Source organism: Oncorhynchus keta, chromosome 15 (assembly GCF_023373465.1).
Source record: "Oncorhynchus keta strain PuntledgeMale-10-30-2019 chromosome 15, Oket_V2, whole genome shotgun sequence".
NCBI classification, from domain to species: Eukaryota; Metazoa; Chordata; class Actinopteri; order Salmoniformes; family Salmonidae; genus Oncorhynchus; species Oncorhynchus keta.
This window is the reverse complement of record NC_068435.1, coordinates 28,172,498-28,189,280: the sequence shown is the minus strand read 5'-3', so window position 1 is coordinate 28,189,280 and position 16,783 is coordinate 28,172,498. Positions and strand designations below refer to the sequence as shown.

General features: G+C 43.8%; 1 protein-coding gene across 10 annotated transcripts in view; it reads right to left on the bottom strand.

The window, feature by feature from the left end:
• Positions 1–16,399, bottom strand: part of LOC118394726 (microtubule-associated protein 4-like) — a 64,243-nt gene extending 47,844 nt beyond the window's left edge. For 4 of the 10 annotated variants that reach the window (XM_035788205.2, XM_035788211.2, XM_035788213.2 and 1 more), the window contains exons 1-2: positions 16,215–16,397; positions 7,490–7,668 (exon numbers count right to left, since the gene is read on the bottom strand). In XM_035788205.2, coding sequence (XP_035644098.1) covers positions 7,490–7,668; positions 16,215–16,291 — 256 coding nt within the window. In that variant the 5' untranslated portion in view covers positions 16,292–16,397. Of the gene's footprint in view, positions 1–7,489; positions 7,669–9,170; positions 9,339–10,460; positions 10,604–16,214 lie in introns of those variants that run through there. The other 6 variants (XM_035788210.2, XM_035788212.2, XM_035788207.2 and 3 more) reach the window with 5 other exon arrangements.
• Positions 16,400–16,783: the final 384 nt, after the last annotated feature.

The following is a 16,783-nucleotide window of genomic DNA, read 5'->3' as shown; positions in this document are numbered from 1 at the left end:
TGGCACAGATCCATATATAGCAATGGTCTATTTGCATATCAGCCTACTGCAGCTCTGATTGGTTATGCAGCACTGGTCTGTTTAGAGTACAGACTGAGTCGTGCTTGTCAATGCAATGGAATCCTACTCTGATGCGTTCTGCCTACAACAACATCTCTTGCATAGTTTGTTTCGGCATGTTGCATTGAAAGTGGCTAATATTGTGTTGATTTGATCACAATTCCCACAGTAAAGGGAGACCTGGATAGTGTTAACTAAAGGCGAAAACTCGAGAAAGTTAAGTGAAGTTCAATCTTGTGCTTCTCTGTGCGGGCTGATATTTCTTCTGCACGGCAGTCCCGAGGGTACTGCACAACCATGCATGCTTGCAGCTTAGCTAATATTGCATGTGACCATGCTAAGCTAAAGTAACTAACTGTTGCCCCTGCCTAATATTTCAAGTGACAAAATTGACCAAAGGTGATGTTGCTTTGGGGGCTTTAAGAACATGTTTTTATTGTATACTATAATTCTGAACTACTGAAAAATACGGTAATTTTAGTAAATTACCGGTAGATTTGCTACCGTACCACTGACAAAGCTTGCAAGCAAAATTGACCTCCTGATTTCAATGTAGGCTACAGTGTCTTTCATAGGTATTTGGAAACAGTTCTATATATTTCTGCTATACTAGGCTACTCTATAAATGTTTAGTTCTATGAACTCCAACAACTGATAAGCACATTGAATACAGCCCACCTGGTCTAAAGTGTCAGTTGATGTCTGGCCTAGACTACTCTAATGTGTCTCAGGGTGCTGTCCCTAAAAGCAGCCCTCTCTGGAACACAGCAGAGGGGTGACAGTGATGAGAGGGGACAGTACAGGACCGTGGGCCATTACTATGGTTACGCAACCGACCAACCAGACGAGAGCATCTGAGGTTCTGGCGGCAAACCCTTTCTCGTCTGTGTCATAACTGATTGACATAAAAACCTCAGCTAAAGCTTAAATTCCAGCCTAGAGGAACTCACTGCACTATCTGGTGTTTATTCCTGTAGGGCTCTGCAGCTTTACCAGATCTTTCGGCCCATATACATTCAAACACACACAACCCCAGAGAAATCATTGCATGTCAATCTGACCTCTTCTGCTTGACTAGATGCAACTTAGGTGATATTACAAAAAGAAAGGCATAAAGTGTAGAGTCAGATACTGTGTGATATGTCCTGCAATGAGACATACAAAATACCAAACGGGGCGAAATACACACACACACACACACACACACACACACACACACCAATTTCCAGTGATAAATACCAGCACAGCTTTCATGATAAAACAAAGATATCTGAAAGAGTCACGTGAGGGAAGGTGTAAGTCCCAGTATGTTGTGTTGCTCAGCAATAGCAGCCTCTGGGGACCATCAAGGTGTTGGTCCTCTCCTATCTACGTTCCAAGAAGCACGTCCGCCTCCCCTCAGGACCCTTAAGTGGAGTTATGCCAACACAGCCCAAAAACCACATCCCCACTGCCCCAGCAACACCCTAGCTGGACTGGCACGGTGTCTGAGCTGACATCAGTCCTGGCACGCAGAGCATGGCAAAGACTTCCCTGGCATAGGAGCCCAGAGTTTCCAATGCCCCAGAGGATGGCACGGAACCAATGGAACCAGGGCTAACAATATCACACTGGTTTTAGAATACACACGGAGCATCTGATCGGATACAGTAGACTGCAGTAGACTGCAGCTCTCACAGTCACAGGTAACTATAAATAGTTTCACTCTGAAAGTGTTGTAGGCTACACTGTATTATTTAGGTCTCTTGTCTGGTGCAGTATTGTATGATACCTCAGAAAGTAAATACGGTCCAGGCTATTCTCGGTTAAATTGAAAGGGACACCTAAATTATGTGTTTGGGGAGTTTGAACTCTCTGGTTTCAGAAGTGAACTACAAGGGATGCCCTGGGATTGCGGAGGGAGCTAAAAAACATATGGATATTCAAGACAAGTAGCCTGACAGAGGGGAAATTGGGAGCCTAAATTGCAGGTAGGGAGATAAAATACAAAGATCCTGTTGTGACACAAGGGTCCAGGATCAATAATAACAATAAGAGAATAAAACTCTTCAAAGCAGACGCGCCGTGAGGTAGCTAGTGTCCAGACCAAAAGACTGCCAAGTCATGCCGGGTGCAATGGCTCCCTCTGTACTCTGCCGGAGGAGTCACAATGACCTTCCTCCCTCTCCCTCACTCCATCAGCACAGAAGCATGTCTGCTAGCCCGGCACTTACGTAAGGACACCCTTACGTAAGGACACCCTTACATAAGGTGCAGAATGGAGGTTAAGCAGACATTTGATGATTTCTGTTTTAGAACAGTAACTAAATAAGGCTGTAGTTGTGAGAAATTATTTGTAAAATACGTTGTACGTGACTGACATTTTTTATTTTTTAAATTTTATTTCACCTTTATTTAACCAGGTAGGCTAGTTGAGAACAAGTTCTCATGTGCAACTGCGACCTGGCCAAGATAAAGCATAGCAGTGTGAACAGACAACACAGAGTTACACATGGAGTAAACAATTAACAAGTCAATAACACAGTAGAAAAAAAGGGGAGTCTATATACAATGTGTGCAAAAGGCATGAGGAGGTAGGGGAATAGTTACAATATTGCAGATTAACATTGGAGTGATAAATGATCAGATGATCATGTACAGGTGGAGATATTGGTGTGCAAAAGAACAGAAAAGTAAATAAATAAAAACTGTGGGGATGAGGTAGGTGAAAATGGGTGGGCTATTTACCAATAGATTATGTACAGCTGCAGCGATCGGTTAGCTGCTCAGATAGCTGATGTTTGAAGTTGGTGAGGGAGATAAAAGTCTCCAACTTCAGCGATGTTTGCAATTCGTTCCAGTCACAGGCAGCAGAGTACTGGAACGAAAGGCGGCCGAATGAGGTGTTGGCTTTAGGGATGATCAGTGAGATACACCTGCTGGAGCGCGTGCTACGGATGGGTGTTGCCATCGTGACCAGTGAACTGAGATAAGGCGGAGCTTTACCTAGCATGGCCTTGTAGATGACCTGGAGGCAGTGGGTCTGGCGACGAATATGTAGCGAGGGCCAGCCGACTAGAGCATACAAGTCGCAGTGGTGGGTAGTATAAGGTGCTTTAGTGACAAAACGGATGGCACTGTGATAAACTGCATCCAGTTTGCTGAGTAGAGTGTTGGAAACGATTTTGTAGATGACATCGCCGAAGTCGAGGATCGGTAGGATAGTCAGTTTTACTAGGGTAAGCTTGGCAGCGTGAGTGAAGGAGGCTTTGTTGCGGAATAGAAAGCCGACTCTTGATTTGATTTTCGATTGGAGATGTTTGATATGGGTCTGGAAGGAGAGTTTGCAGTCTAGCCAGACACCTAGGTACTTATAGGTGTCCACATATTCAAGGTCGGAACCATCCAGTGTGGTGATGCTAGTCGGGCATGCGGGTGCAGGCAGCGATCGGTTGAAAAGCATGCGTGTTAAATTCCTGCTGTTCACAAGGATGAAGGAGGGAGTTGTGTTGTTTATGTAGGAGGGATGGAACACCCTCCATGGGTTGCTAATGGACCACTTATAAAAAGTCTGGTGTATGTGTTCTGTGACTAATGAGTTTACACCCACACTGAATACACAAGTAATTAGCTTCCACCAGCTGTTATGGTATAGTCCCAATAGGCTGTAGGTGAATGACACATAGGCCTAACGCTGGACATAACACATAAGATAATGTTCCAGGGGCTATTTCTCATTTCTAAGACATTGTTCAAGGGCTATTTCTTAGACGCCAGAGAACTGATAAAGTCCATCGTCTTCTATCGCCTGACAGGGAATCAGCTGAAGCATCAGCTCCAGACGGTCCCTGTGGGGTTGATATGCACTCAGCTTGTCAAACCTCTCCAGTGCAACGCCACCATTTGGCAGGCACACCCAGCTTCAGCCTCCTCCACCATGAGAGTCGTGTTTCAGCTGCACACATATCTGTTCCCCGGTTATGGGATAATTGGTGTAAGCAAAAAGAGAAAACGGCTTCATTTTCATGATAATGATTACTGCTGTACAGTGAGAGGAGCTGTTTTGAATTCCCTCCTGTATACACATGGCTTTCTCTCATTTTGTGTTGCTGTTTGTCATAGGCATATGCAGGCCTGACCTTTGATTCTTTACTACCAACAGATGGAGGGAAAAGCCAAATCAAAGTATCCAATTCTTTATGACAACTCCGTATGACAATCGACAAAGTAAACAACAAATGACTTTGAGATTGAAGGACATGGGGGAAGGAGAGAAGGGGGAGGATTCTGGGAAAGCCTTTAATGATTGATGAACACAGCAATGACTTTGTGTAGGTCAAGGAGAGGGGGGCAAAAGTTCAGTGCAAGATGAATTTGATAGCAGTGCATGACAACAACATGGGTTGAATCCCTTTACTCATGCTAAGATGATAGACTGATACAATAACTTCATTTAGTGTGTATTTCCCCACTGACATTTTACATGCAAATATACATTATCCTTCTTGTCTTTCAAGGTAGTGTGGCTTCGGTTCAGGGAAGAACGCATGTTGAATTGTCACTACAAATCAGACATGCTAAGAATAATGACGAAATCCAACAGAAGCTAAATCAGAGAATTTTTTTGAAAAAGTACAGTATTTTTTTAAAACTTACAGAATCAAAGAAGAGGATTGGTGTACAGTACGTGACTGATTAGCAGCAAATGCTCTCATATTTCCTTGGGAAACTCTTGATCTACACAGTGGCTGACCAGAGCTCTTGCTCAAAAAGCATCAATCATTATACAGTACAGAGGAGATGCTGAAATCAGCACACACACACACACAGATCTGCACTGCCAACTCTGGTGTTGTGTCTTTTTGATGAGCCAGAGCTGTTTCCTCCTTCTGCTACGGTTGATGTTCCAGCATACTGCAGTCACATGCTAACCGCAGAGCCTCTATCATGCAGCACACTGCTGGAACGAGCTAACATGCTACATTGTACACTGTGTTCTGTATGCCCTCCTGAAATAAACCCCCATACTGTAGCGTAGCCTAAGGATGTTGATTTATCTTAATTAGACATCATTCAATTAAGCAGCTGTGTGGAAAAGCTGACGTCATCTGTGTCAATCAACTCCACTTTTAAAGAAATCAATGTGTTCAGTTTGGATTGACATAGAGGTCATAAAGCCTCAGAAGTCAAAGAATGCCACCTTTAATCCACCCCTAATCCTAATCAATTGTTTTGACTGAATATGCATGTGAATATTTACAGTTCGAGAGCAGGACAATTAACATGCAACCGATGTTGCCAAGACACCAGAGGAGAGGATGTTCATTGCCCGGGTTAATTGACATTGCTGTGTCCTGACTTGTGCATGACTGAGTTTGTTATATTGCTCCAGTCAGGGCTATGCTAATGCTGCCCTAATGCTGTCTCCAGGCTGACACTTCTGGAAGTGACATGACACGAGGAAAGACAAAGAAAGAGAAGGAGTGTGGGAGAGACGGACAAAGACAGTGATAGTCATTCTAGATGGAGAGAGGGCGAGCGAGAGAGAAGTAGAAAGGGAGAGGGGGAGATAGAGGTGAGAGAGTGATAGATGGAGAGAGAGGGAGAGAAAGGGATTGCTCTGAGTGCTTGGTGTCTGTCTGTCTGAGATATAATGAGACTGTCTGTGGTTAGAGAGTTGGATCTGAAGGAACTGACTGGCAGGAGGGATATTATATCTGGAGTGGAGGAGACTTATACATTTGAACTTTATCATATTACATATCACATGTATTTGCTGGCTACTGCTGCTGTAACTTTGAGGAACAGCGTCCAATGGTAGAGTTAGGAAAAATAATATTAATTCTCTGAACTTTTTGTTTGATCGTTTTTTCTCTCACTTTCTATGTTGTTATTCCTGTGCAAATTAGGAATTGCACTCTGGGACTAAAATACCAATTGCCATCTAACATAGAGGATGATTCAGCTGTGAAAATGTGCCCTTGCAACACAATAAACCATTACAATGGAGGGTTAACCACAGTGACGGGAGTGGCCCAAAGGAGTGAATTTCCCCAAATGCTCATGACAGAGTTGTCATGAACTGTGAAGTACTTTCTTGGTAGATGGAAACAAACACAGAAGTTTTCCAGTAGCCAAAATATTTTGGGGTGAAATTTCTCTCAGGTGGAAGTTGCCACCCAAGATGAAGTTCAAGTTCAGAAAAAAATCTGTTCACAATAACATCAGTGCACAATACCACTGAATCACAGAGATCCCAAAGACTGCCTAAGAAATGGAGTGAGTTAAAATCATATTTTTGAAATACAGAAAATGTCCCTCTTTGACTCTGCTCTTTGGTTCAGGTTGACACACAAACTGAAAAGGCAATTCCACCACTTTTCAACCTAATATTCATTGTCTCCAGCACCGAACCAGTGTCTAAATACTGTATGTGTTAAAAAGATACGAAGCTCCTAAATAGTCCTTCTCTGTGACATCACAGGGTAGAATTAAACATACAAAAAAAAATATATATATATATATATACAAAAAAAATCTATATTTTCAAAACGTGCAAAACGTTCTAGCTAAGGGGAGGGTGTTTACTTGCTCCCCATGTCACCACGAATCTCATAGTGTTTGAAAATCACTGTTTTTAAAATGCTTTAACTTTTTTGGACGACGTCATCGTGTAGACGTTTTTACTTTTCTCTACAAATCATAGATATGCTCCATTTTCACCTGTTTAGACTCTAGCATTGCACTGGAGATCATCAGAATGAGGTTCCAAAGTGGTGGAATTGCATTTCAACACAGTAGGATGGCAGCTACAAACCCAAACATACAACACATCCACACACCCACGAGAGTTCGGATGCACACGTTCCCACAGGCACCCACCCACACACACACACACACACACACACACACACACACACACACACACACACACACACACACACACACACACACACACACACACACACACACACACACACACACACACACACACACACACACACACACACACACACACACGCACGACGCACGCACGCACACACGCTGTGGCAGGAAGAGAGCACAGTAAATAACAGGCGTTGGAGAAGGTGGTTCTGTTCCTGAACATTGTCTAGCCTGGTTCCTCCGTCCCTTTGGTCTCCACTCTCTCCATTATTTAACACATGTACTCACACACTACATGATACACATACTATATAGTACACACAATAGCATATGTGCATGATAATCTGCATAGATATAAAAGAAGGGTTAAAGCGGAGGCAGGGAACTCAGAGTGTCGATCCTAAAGTTGTAAGCAGCTGGCATTAAGGTATACGTCACAATATATGCATTTACTGAGCAGAAGAATCAGCTAAATCCTCTCCCTGGATTGTCTCTCTGCTGCCCCAATTCTCTATGGGTTTTCCCATTCCCACATAGCTTCCATCCATCCTGCACCCCAGTTTACCTTTACCATCCTTCCCGTCCAGCAGAGGGCGGTAGTCAGTCTTTTCCACAGTCTCGCCTACTTTGTCATCAAAGGTCTCTTTCTCCAGGGAAGCCATGAAGTCCCTCCTCACCGGGTTGTCCGGGCCCGACTGGGGCGCCCCATCCGTGAGAGCGTCATGCAAGCTCAGGTCCATGGTCCTGGGGAGGGAAAAAGGAGGTTAGAGGTCATAGAGTATCATCATCATCATTCACATCATTATCCTCATCAGTACAAGATTTCGCACTAACCCCATACTGCATTTCTCTATAGCCGTATACTGGTATGGAGGTCCACTAGTCAGAGCTTTTAATGATGGCTGATCTTGGCTAATGGACGTCACCATTTATGCACCCCACTAAATCCAGCTGCAGTCAAACCAGCAACACTAAATTCAGCTGCAGTCAAACCAGCATCACTAAATCCAGCTGCAGTCAAAACAGCCACACTAAATCCAGCTGCAGTCAAACCGGCCACACTAAATCCAGCTGCAGTCAAACCGGCCACACTAAATCCAGCTGCAGTCAAACCAGCCACACTAAATCCAGCTGCAGTCAAAACAGCCACACAAAATCCAGCTGCAGTCAAACCGGCCACACTAAATCCAGCTGCAGTCAAACCAGCCACACTAAATCCAGCTGCAGTCAAACCGGCCACACTAAATCCAGCTGCAGTCAAACCGGCCACACTAAATCCAGCTGCAGTCAAACCAGCCACACTAAATCCAGCTGCAGTCAAACCGGCCACACTAAATCCAGCTGCAGTCAAACCGGCCACACTAAATCCAGCTGCAGTCAAACCGGCCACACTAAATCCAGCTGCAGTCAAACCAGCCACACTAAATCCAGCTGCAGTCAAACCGGCCACACTAAATCCAGCTGCAGTCAAAACAGCCACACTAAATCCAGCTGCAGTCAAACCGGCCACACTAAATCCAGCTGCAGTCAAACCGCCACACTAACTCCAGCTGCAGTCAAACGGGCCACACTAAATCCAGCTGCAGTCAAGCCAGCCACACTAAATCCAGCTGCAGTCAAGCCAGCCACACTAAATCCAGCTGCAGTCAAACCAGCCACACTAAATCCAGCTGCACTCAAACCAGCCACACTAAATCCAGCTACAGTCAAACCACTGTCTCTCTACCATGGGGAGATTCAGTCCAAAAGGTCATCTCTTAATTTGTGTGTGTGTGGGGGTGAAGCCGAGGGGATATAGCCTAGCTGACAGAGACCATCCCCCAGCCCATAATAACAACAAGGTTTGGCAAAAAACATACCAAGGTTTATATTGCTAGCCAAAACGCATGTGGTGTTGTTAGACAGAGTGGCTCTGGGAAGAGACCAGCACAGGGCTATTCTCCAGGGGCCACCCTTCCAAATGTTATTTCATTCGAAGCCTGGGATCCCGAAGCTAGCATAGGGCTCATGCAAAATTGAGCAAAGACAGAAAAATGAAGAATGGATGGAAATTATGTCACCATCATTGCATTCATTCTCCCCCTGTAGCCTCTATCTCTCCCACACCCTCTCTCCCCCTAAAGACACAAGTGACACAAACAGTACACCACTGCAGCTAGCTGTCTTCACACTACACTAGTATCCACCACCACCACCACCGCAAAACAGATAATCAACTTAGCCTATTCAGGCCAACAGTATATTACCCCCATAACATGCTGTGGTTTTTGTAGTTGCGCTGTGGATCTCAGAAGACAGTGACAGGCTATCATATGAAAGTGATTTCCAGTCGCTGTTAGATCTGATATCCGGATCAGTGGAACTGCAATAAAGACATCCTGGAACCCCGCCACTGTGTCCTAAAAGGCAGAGAAGCCATTCGGGAGTGCCGTCTGAAACAAGCACAGTACCCAATGAATGGAGAGTACTCACTACATCAAAGTGTCTGCAAAGAAACCTGGAGGGGGTACGGTCTAAACTGTGGAAGTTAATAATTACCCTGGATTGTCAATTCAAATGAAGGTGAAAGAGGGTAGTTATGGTTAATTTGTCGCAGAACAGCGTGTTTTTGTCTGCCTTTAGTGATCCAGCCCTGCATGCTACAGTGCAGTAGGGGATAGAAGCCTCCAAGCTTTAGTTTACTTCACAGTGCACCATTTACTCCTCATAATGGGTGTATCTTTGTGAGACAGACAGCAAAACTAATACATATGTTGAGAGCTGCTCTACACAAAAGGTCTATCAGTGGCACTCACAGACGCACAGACACACAGACACACACTCCCAAACACACAACTTCATTATTTTTTTCCACCCGTCCCTTCAACTCACCCACTCTCTCCTCCTCCACACACGAACAAGCGATGATTGTTCTATTTCTATACAAACACACACACACACACACACACACACACACACACACACACACACACACACACACACACACACACACACACACACACACACACACACACACACACACACACACACACACACACACACACACACACACACACACACACACACACACACACACACACACACACTCTCACAAAAATATCTTCATGCTGTCATTGTGCTCCAGCCTGCAGATTTGCGTACGTACAGTGTTTGTTGGCCATGATTGAAACTGTGCCCCATTGTTTTGGGAGCAGCCACACCAAGTACAGTTGGACTAGTCAGATTACTACATTGACACACTGTAGCAGCCCCTAGGAGAGAGAGAATACTGCGTGACACAGAAAACTCATCAAAATTCACACAGTCAAAAATAACGCATTCAGGCAGGACCACAGCAGGGTGTCAGCAGTGAGCGAGTAAAATAGCTAGATCACAGCTCAGCTTTTATGCATCCATCCAAATGTTGAAAAGACTTTTGTGTGATTATTATGCAAGGGCATGCAAACATTAGATTAATAATCCTACAACAGCCCGTCTCAACTCCGTCTCCTCTACAATTCCTTTTATACACCTCTCCCATTAAAGGTTCTGCTTACCTTACTTGTCTTTCTTCTCCACAGTCCTTCACGTTCTCTGATCCCAATTCTAAGGTCATCATTTTTCAGACCCTCTTTCTTTCCCTTCTTTCTTAAAGGTACGCTTTTTCCATTCAAAGCCCAAGTTCTCTCCACCTCTAACCTCTCTATGTCTGTAACTCCATTCACCCACCCCCTGGTGTTCAGACAGCTGTTCAGATGGCTGCATCCCCCAGTCTGACTGCTACATCTGCTCTACAACTCCCCAGTTTTGAGTGCAACATCGGACATTTCCCATTTAAAACGAAGGAGCATAATTCTGCTTTTTGCTCATATTGAGTGTAAAAGCCTGAGAGAGCAGCTGGTACTGCTGCATGGGGATTAGTGCAAGCTAGAGTCAACCCTAGTCCCCCACGTCCACATGCAGCCAGGACATGTTATATTAGACTCCATCCTTCCCTCCGTCTGTCACGCAATCATCCCCAAAAACCACAGCGGGGCCTACTGTAACACACAGCCTAGCCTAACACAGTACAGAGTAACCCACAGAGTGGGCCTGGGCCAGCAGCTTGGCAGGGAATCCCTGGATTTATCCTGCCATCCAAAGCAACAGCCTTGTTCAGGGAGGTGGTGTTTCTGTTTACACAAAATGCTCTCAGTAAGCCTCATTCGCCACTCATATTGCCATATGTTAATTCCCCCATTTTACTGTAAAAGGCATAGTAATCCAATAGTTATGATCACCAAGCAAAATAGTGTACTGTGTACTCCCCCACTTTATTGGCAGATATGTATCTAACCTCTGACTGCCAACACCAGATGACTGACTAACATAGCAACACCTACCTAAAGACCGTTGATCTGTTGCACTAGGGTTGATGATCGGTTTTGTCAAACCGATTTGAACTGAGGAAGTTATTAGTAGTAGGAGTAACCTGATTACAGTACTATTGGCCATTCAGCTCTAGATCTGTATATGTTAAAGTGCAGGGAGTGCTGCAAGAGCTGAGCATTATGGGTCATCGACTCAGTGGACCATAACAGTGATATTATCAGTGCCAGAGCACAGTTAAGATAAGCACAGGTGAACTAGTCACTAACTCAAAAGGTCAAAGGGCCTTTTCTACTATTACACATTTTGTTTTAGCTTGTGGGTTATTTAATGCACCAATTTGTAAGTCGCTCTGGATAAGAGCGTCTGCTAAATGACTTAAATGTAAATGTAAATTTCATTTGGAAAACAGGTGCAAACACGCAGTTCAAGCACAATATTCAACATATCTCATTCTTTATACAGTCTCATTCATCAATAAACCTCAAAATAATATAATTTCATAGAATATAATACAACATGTGACAATTATCATAATATTTTTTTTTGACTTAACCTTTATTTAACTAGGCAAGTCAGTTTAGAACAAATTCGTATTTACAATGATGGCCTACCCCGGCCAAACCCTAAACATAGCACTGAGATGCAGTGCCTTAGACCGCTGTGCCACTCAGAAGCCCAATGCTGAGACAATCTATTTATTTGATCGTATATCAGATTATCAGTCGGCAACATTTGAGCTATTTCTAAAGATAGGCTGTGACGTGCATGAAGTGATTATCATTTTATTCAGCAGGATCAGATCTATTCCATGAAGTAATTGTCATTTTATTTCAGCAGGATCAGATCTATTCCATGAAGTAATTATCATTTTATTCAGCAGGATCAGATCTATTCCATGAAGTAATTGTCATTTTATTTCAGCAGGATCAGATCTATTCCATGAAGTAATTATCATTTTATTCAGCAGGATCAGATCTATTCCATGAAGTAATTGTCATTTTATTCAGCAGGATCAGATCTATTCCATGAAGTAATTATCATTTTATTCAGCAGGATCAGATCTATTCCATGAAGTAATTATCATTTTATTCAGCAGGATCAGATCTATTCCATGAAGTAATTATCATTTTATTCAGCAGGATCAGATCTATTCCATGAAGTAATTATCATTTTATTCAGCAGGATCAGATCTATTCCATGAAGTAATTATCATTTTATTCAGCAGGATCAGATCTATTCCATGAAGTAATTGTCATTTTATTCAGCAGGATCAGATCTATTCCATGAAGTAATTATCATTTTATTCAGCAGGATCAGATCTATTCCATGAAGTAATTATCATTTTATTCAGCAGGATCAGATCTATTCCATGAAGTAATTATCATTTTATTCAGCAGGATCAGATCTATTCCATGGTCTTGGTCTGTGTTAAAGAAATGTTTGATGCGAAGTTGGCCACTCTGGATCTCAAATCAGAAATGACTGTTTCCTTTTAAAGTCTTTATCTTGATTTCATTCGTGTGATTTATGTAAAAGCAGTTACTCTTTATAATGTGGTGTTATTACGTTAAGTGAGGGGGCTGGTTCCCCGACCCAACAGGAATTTACTGTAATGTCAGGGAATAAATAGTTGTTTGTTATGGTTACATCTTTTCTTTAACACGAGAGTGTACTGGTCTCAGATGTCCCTTAATGTGTTAATGTGTTACCAGGTCTTCTAGTGTTTGTCATGAGTCAGCGTTTTTATATCTCTCTCATGCATGATGGGCACAATCTCTGGTTACTGCTGACATAATGCTTTGTCGCCCTGTCTCATCCTCTCAGGGGAGACACACACACATTCCCTGAAAACAGTCAACCAGTCAGTCACTCAGGTGGGCCTTAGTCAGGGCACAGTGGTGAGATCTGTATTTACCCCCAGTGTGGACACTCACCTAAATCAACTGACTTGAGGACTAGCTGTGAAGTGTGTGTGTGTGTGTGTGTGTGTGTGTGTGTGTGTGTGTGTGTGTGTGTGTGTGTGTGTGTGTGTGTGTGTGTGTGTGTGTGCGTGCGTGCGTGCGTGCGTGCGTGCGTGCGTGCGTGCGTGCGTGCGTGCGTGCGTGCGTGCGTGCGTGCGTGCGTGCGTGCGTGCGTGCGTGTGTGTGTGTGTGTGTGTGTGTGTGTGTGCGTGCGTGCTCATGTGCGTGTATGTGTAAACTATAAAGGCTGCATGGGAATACAGGGTCTCTGTTCGAACACAGAAGACAGTGATACAAGTGGTAGGCTATTGCCTCTTTGCTCTTAGTTGAACTTTCAGGGATTCTGGCATTTGTGTTGCTATGTAAACTGCCAGGAATCGTAAATTCCTGTTTAAGTATGTTGAGCTGAAGATGGGATGCTCACCTGACACAGTCCAGTCCATTACAATGGCTCCTGACCCTGGAGTTACTGACCTGATGGTCCTCCACTCATTGTAATCGGTTCTACTCTCTCATTTAAACTAATATTTTTGCTCCTCTTAGAAATACACACACATATCCTTCCTTAACAAAGTCTAGCCTTCAAATGACAAATGTACAATCTCTTAGAGAATCATGTTGGAGTCATAACACTCAGCATGAACAAGAAGGTATCTCAGAATATATAGCAATGATATAACTCCTCTGTTATTTACTGTGACACTAGCAATGAGTAACAAGTGTAGAAACCACCTAACTACACGGCTCCTTGACATTAGTCATCTAGGAAATATTTCTCCAAAGAATCCATTTTCAAACGGAGCCACAGTGGCATCTAATGGGGATGACATCATTCCCTCTCCCTTTTTCTACTCCCTTGGATTCTTCTCAAAGACCCTGGCTCCTTGCCCTCCTTGCCCTCCTCATATAGCACCTTCACATGGCCTCTATTGTGAAGTTCTCTGGTGATGGGAAGACAAGGCCACTGTGGGAGAAAAAGAGGAGGGCTGGTGTCCTCATAGATCACAGTCAGTGGACAGCATCTCATGGTGGAGATGATGAAGATGGTTTATGACAGGAAAGCTAGACATCACCACAGACCAGCAGACCTTGACCTGACACCAAGACCACGCAGCGGACGAGGAAGCCGCACACCAAGGCATACTGAGCTTCCCCCTTCAACAAACATATGTTGTCGCTTTGGATTTACCTCACTTTGCTCTCATAATGGGGGATAGTTTTTACGTAAAATAGCCTGTTTTCATTTCACACAGAGGGGGTTTCATTTGAATATCCTTTGGTGACTGAGGAGGAGCAATAGAATGATGGACTAGATGGAACAGGAATATATATTAATATATAGAATTACTAATAAAAATCCAGCAAACTGTTATGGCTTTCTTCACTTCAAACAGTCTGAATGACAACTTAAATATTTCACTGCTCTTCTGTGACTGACAGCATCATTAAATAATAATGATAACACACAGGTCTCTAAGGCTGTGTGTTTACACAGCCTTAGAGACTTTGTCTTTCATGCTCAAATATCTATACTCTACAATGACAGTTTGGAATCTGGAACAGAACGGTCTCAGATGTCTGCATGGGTCCAGTGATCTAACAGCCTCTTCAGGAGTAGGAGATTCCACGATGTCATTGTAGAGTAGAGATACATGAACATGAAAGACAACATCTCTAAGGCTGTGTTTAGATTGTGGAATCTCCTACTCCTGCAGCGGCTGTTAGATCACTGGACTCATGCAGACATTTGAGACTGAAAGTTTGGTTCTATATTGGTATTTCGTACAAAGCAAAGCAAACTTCAATACATCACTGGAGTGCTTTCCGATGTACCACACATCTCTACTCATAGTACCATGGCATTCTGTATGGTATGACGGTCCGGCAAGTCTTTGTGAACTGCCTCTGCTTTGCTTTGTGAACCTTTATGGACAGACACGCTGCTCTGCTGTCCCAGTCCATCTAGCTCTGTCTCCCATAATCTGTTGAGGATTGCACTTTAATCCCGTCATTCCAGAGGACTGAGAGAGATACATTTCATGGCATGCATTAGGCCATCTCTACTAATCCAAGCATGCCTTGTCTGTCTGTGCCATATACAGTCATGTGTCCTTATGTCTGTTGTATGTCTGCCCGTGCATCTTTGTCTGTCCGCCTGTCTGACTGACTACATAAATCGTTGTTGTGTGACAAGGAGCAATACACCTGAGAATAGAAATCTAAACAAGGCAAAGAGCATGGTCTAAGACTACCGCAGGACGTTACAGAGGGCATAGTTCACATGCATACAGAACCATGATTGCACAACACACAATAGGCCTACCTACATGCATGGTACGGCTACAGTCAAGAGAGAGGAGCGCTACACAATACACATTGACGGAGAACAATGTGCCCTAATCCACAGGACAGATACAGCATGGAGAGGGGGCATTGTGTGGTGTTCGTCGTTTCCCGCAGGGATGAGCCTTCTGGCAGTGCACTCTTTAAACATCTATCATTGTTATCTTAATTAATTATAATGTCGAAGCTGCATAATATCACATTTATGTAACGACGATCAATGTCAGCTCTGTTGGCGTGGACCTATATGCGATGCGGTGGACACCTGTCTGCAGTCAGCATCCTTTGGCCTTAACTCAACTGCGGCACCACAACAAAGAGAATGTTCTGCATTGGTCGTGGTGGGAGTGAATCAAACACGCCCACTGTGGACAGGTAAACATTCATTTGGGTACATCATCTGATATTGTATCAACAATGAATAGGGCGCATTAGCGTCAGTCAACCAGACGGGAACTGTGTATATTGTGCATATTGTACGCTTCTTGCTACGTAATAAACGTGTAACCATTCATCAATAATTACTACATGTCTGGGGCATGGAACAATCTAGCAAAACACACAAATATTGCAACCCAGACAATCACCAGACCTGTAGCATTCCCGTCAATTGTCATTATTCATAATTTTACTCACCCTATGCTGTCTCTTTTTGATCCGTTCTCAATGGTTCTCGTGGATGTCGCTGGTTGAAGTCTGTTCCACCTTCTCATACAGTGCGCTTCACTCACTGACCGCAGGAAAACAGCCCACCTCCTTCGCACCGCTCAGCCTATCACAGTCGAGAAGTGCTGCCGTGTTTTTCGTTTGATTCTCTATGTTTGACGCAGAGATTGTCAGCGGTGCACATGATTGCATCCACGCTCAGGATTCGGAGCCGCGCACCGGTCCTGCAAAGATGCCGCCCACATCTGTTGAAGGACAGCTGTTGTGATTGTGCAGAATGAACAATAGTCTCCATCCCTCCACGCAATTGACGAAATTTGACCAATCATCGGTAACAGTAGATAACAGTTATGTTTACACTGTATGGGCACGATACGTAACCTCCTGAATGGTAATATGGAGGCAGCTCTCAATGGCAGTTGCGCATTTTGCCACTAGTCTCACTCAAATATATGCAAGGATAGCCTACATTCCGTAGTTTCTCTGTTTGTCGTCACAATGGAAACATAGTCTGTCTCTCTCAGCCCGTTATTATGAAA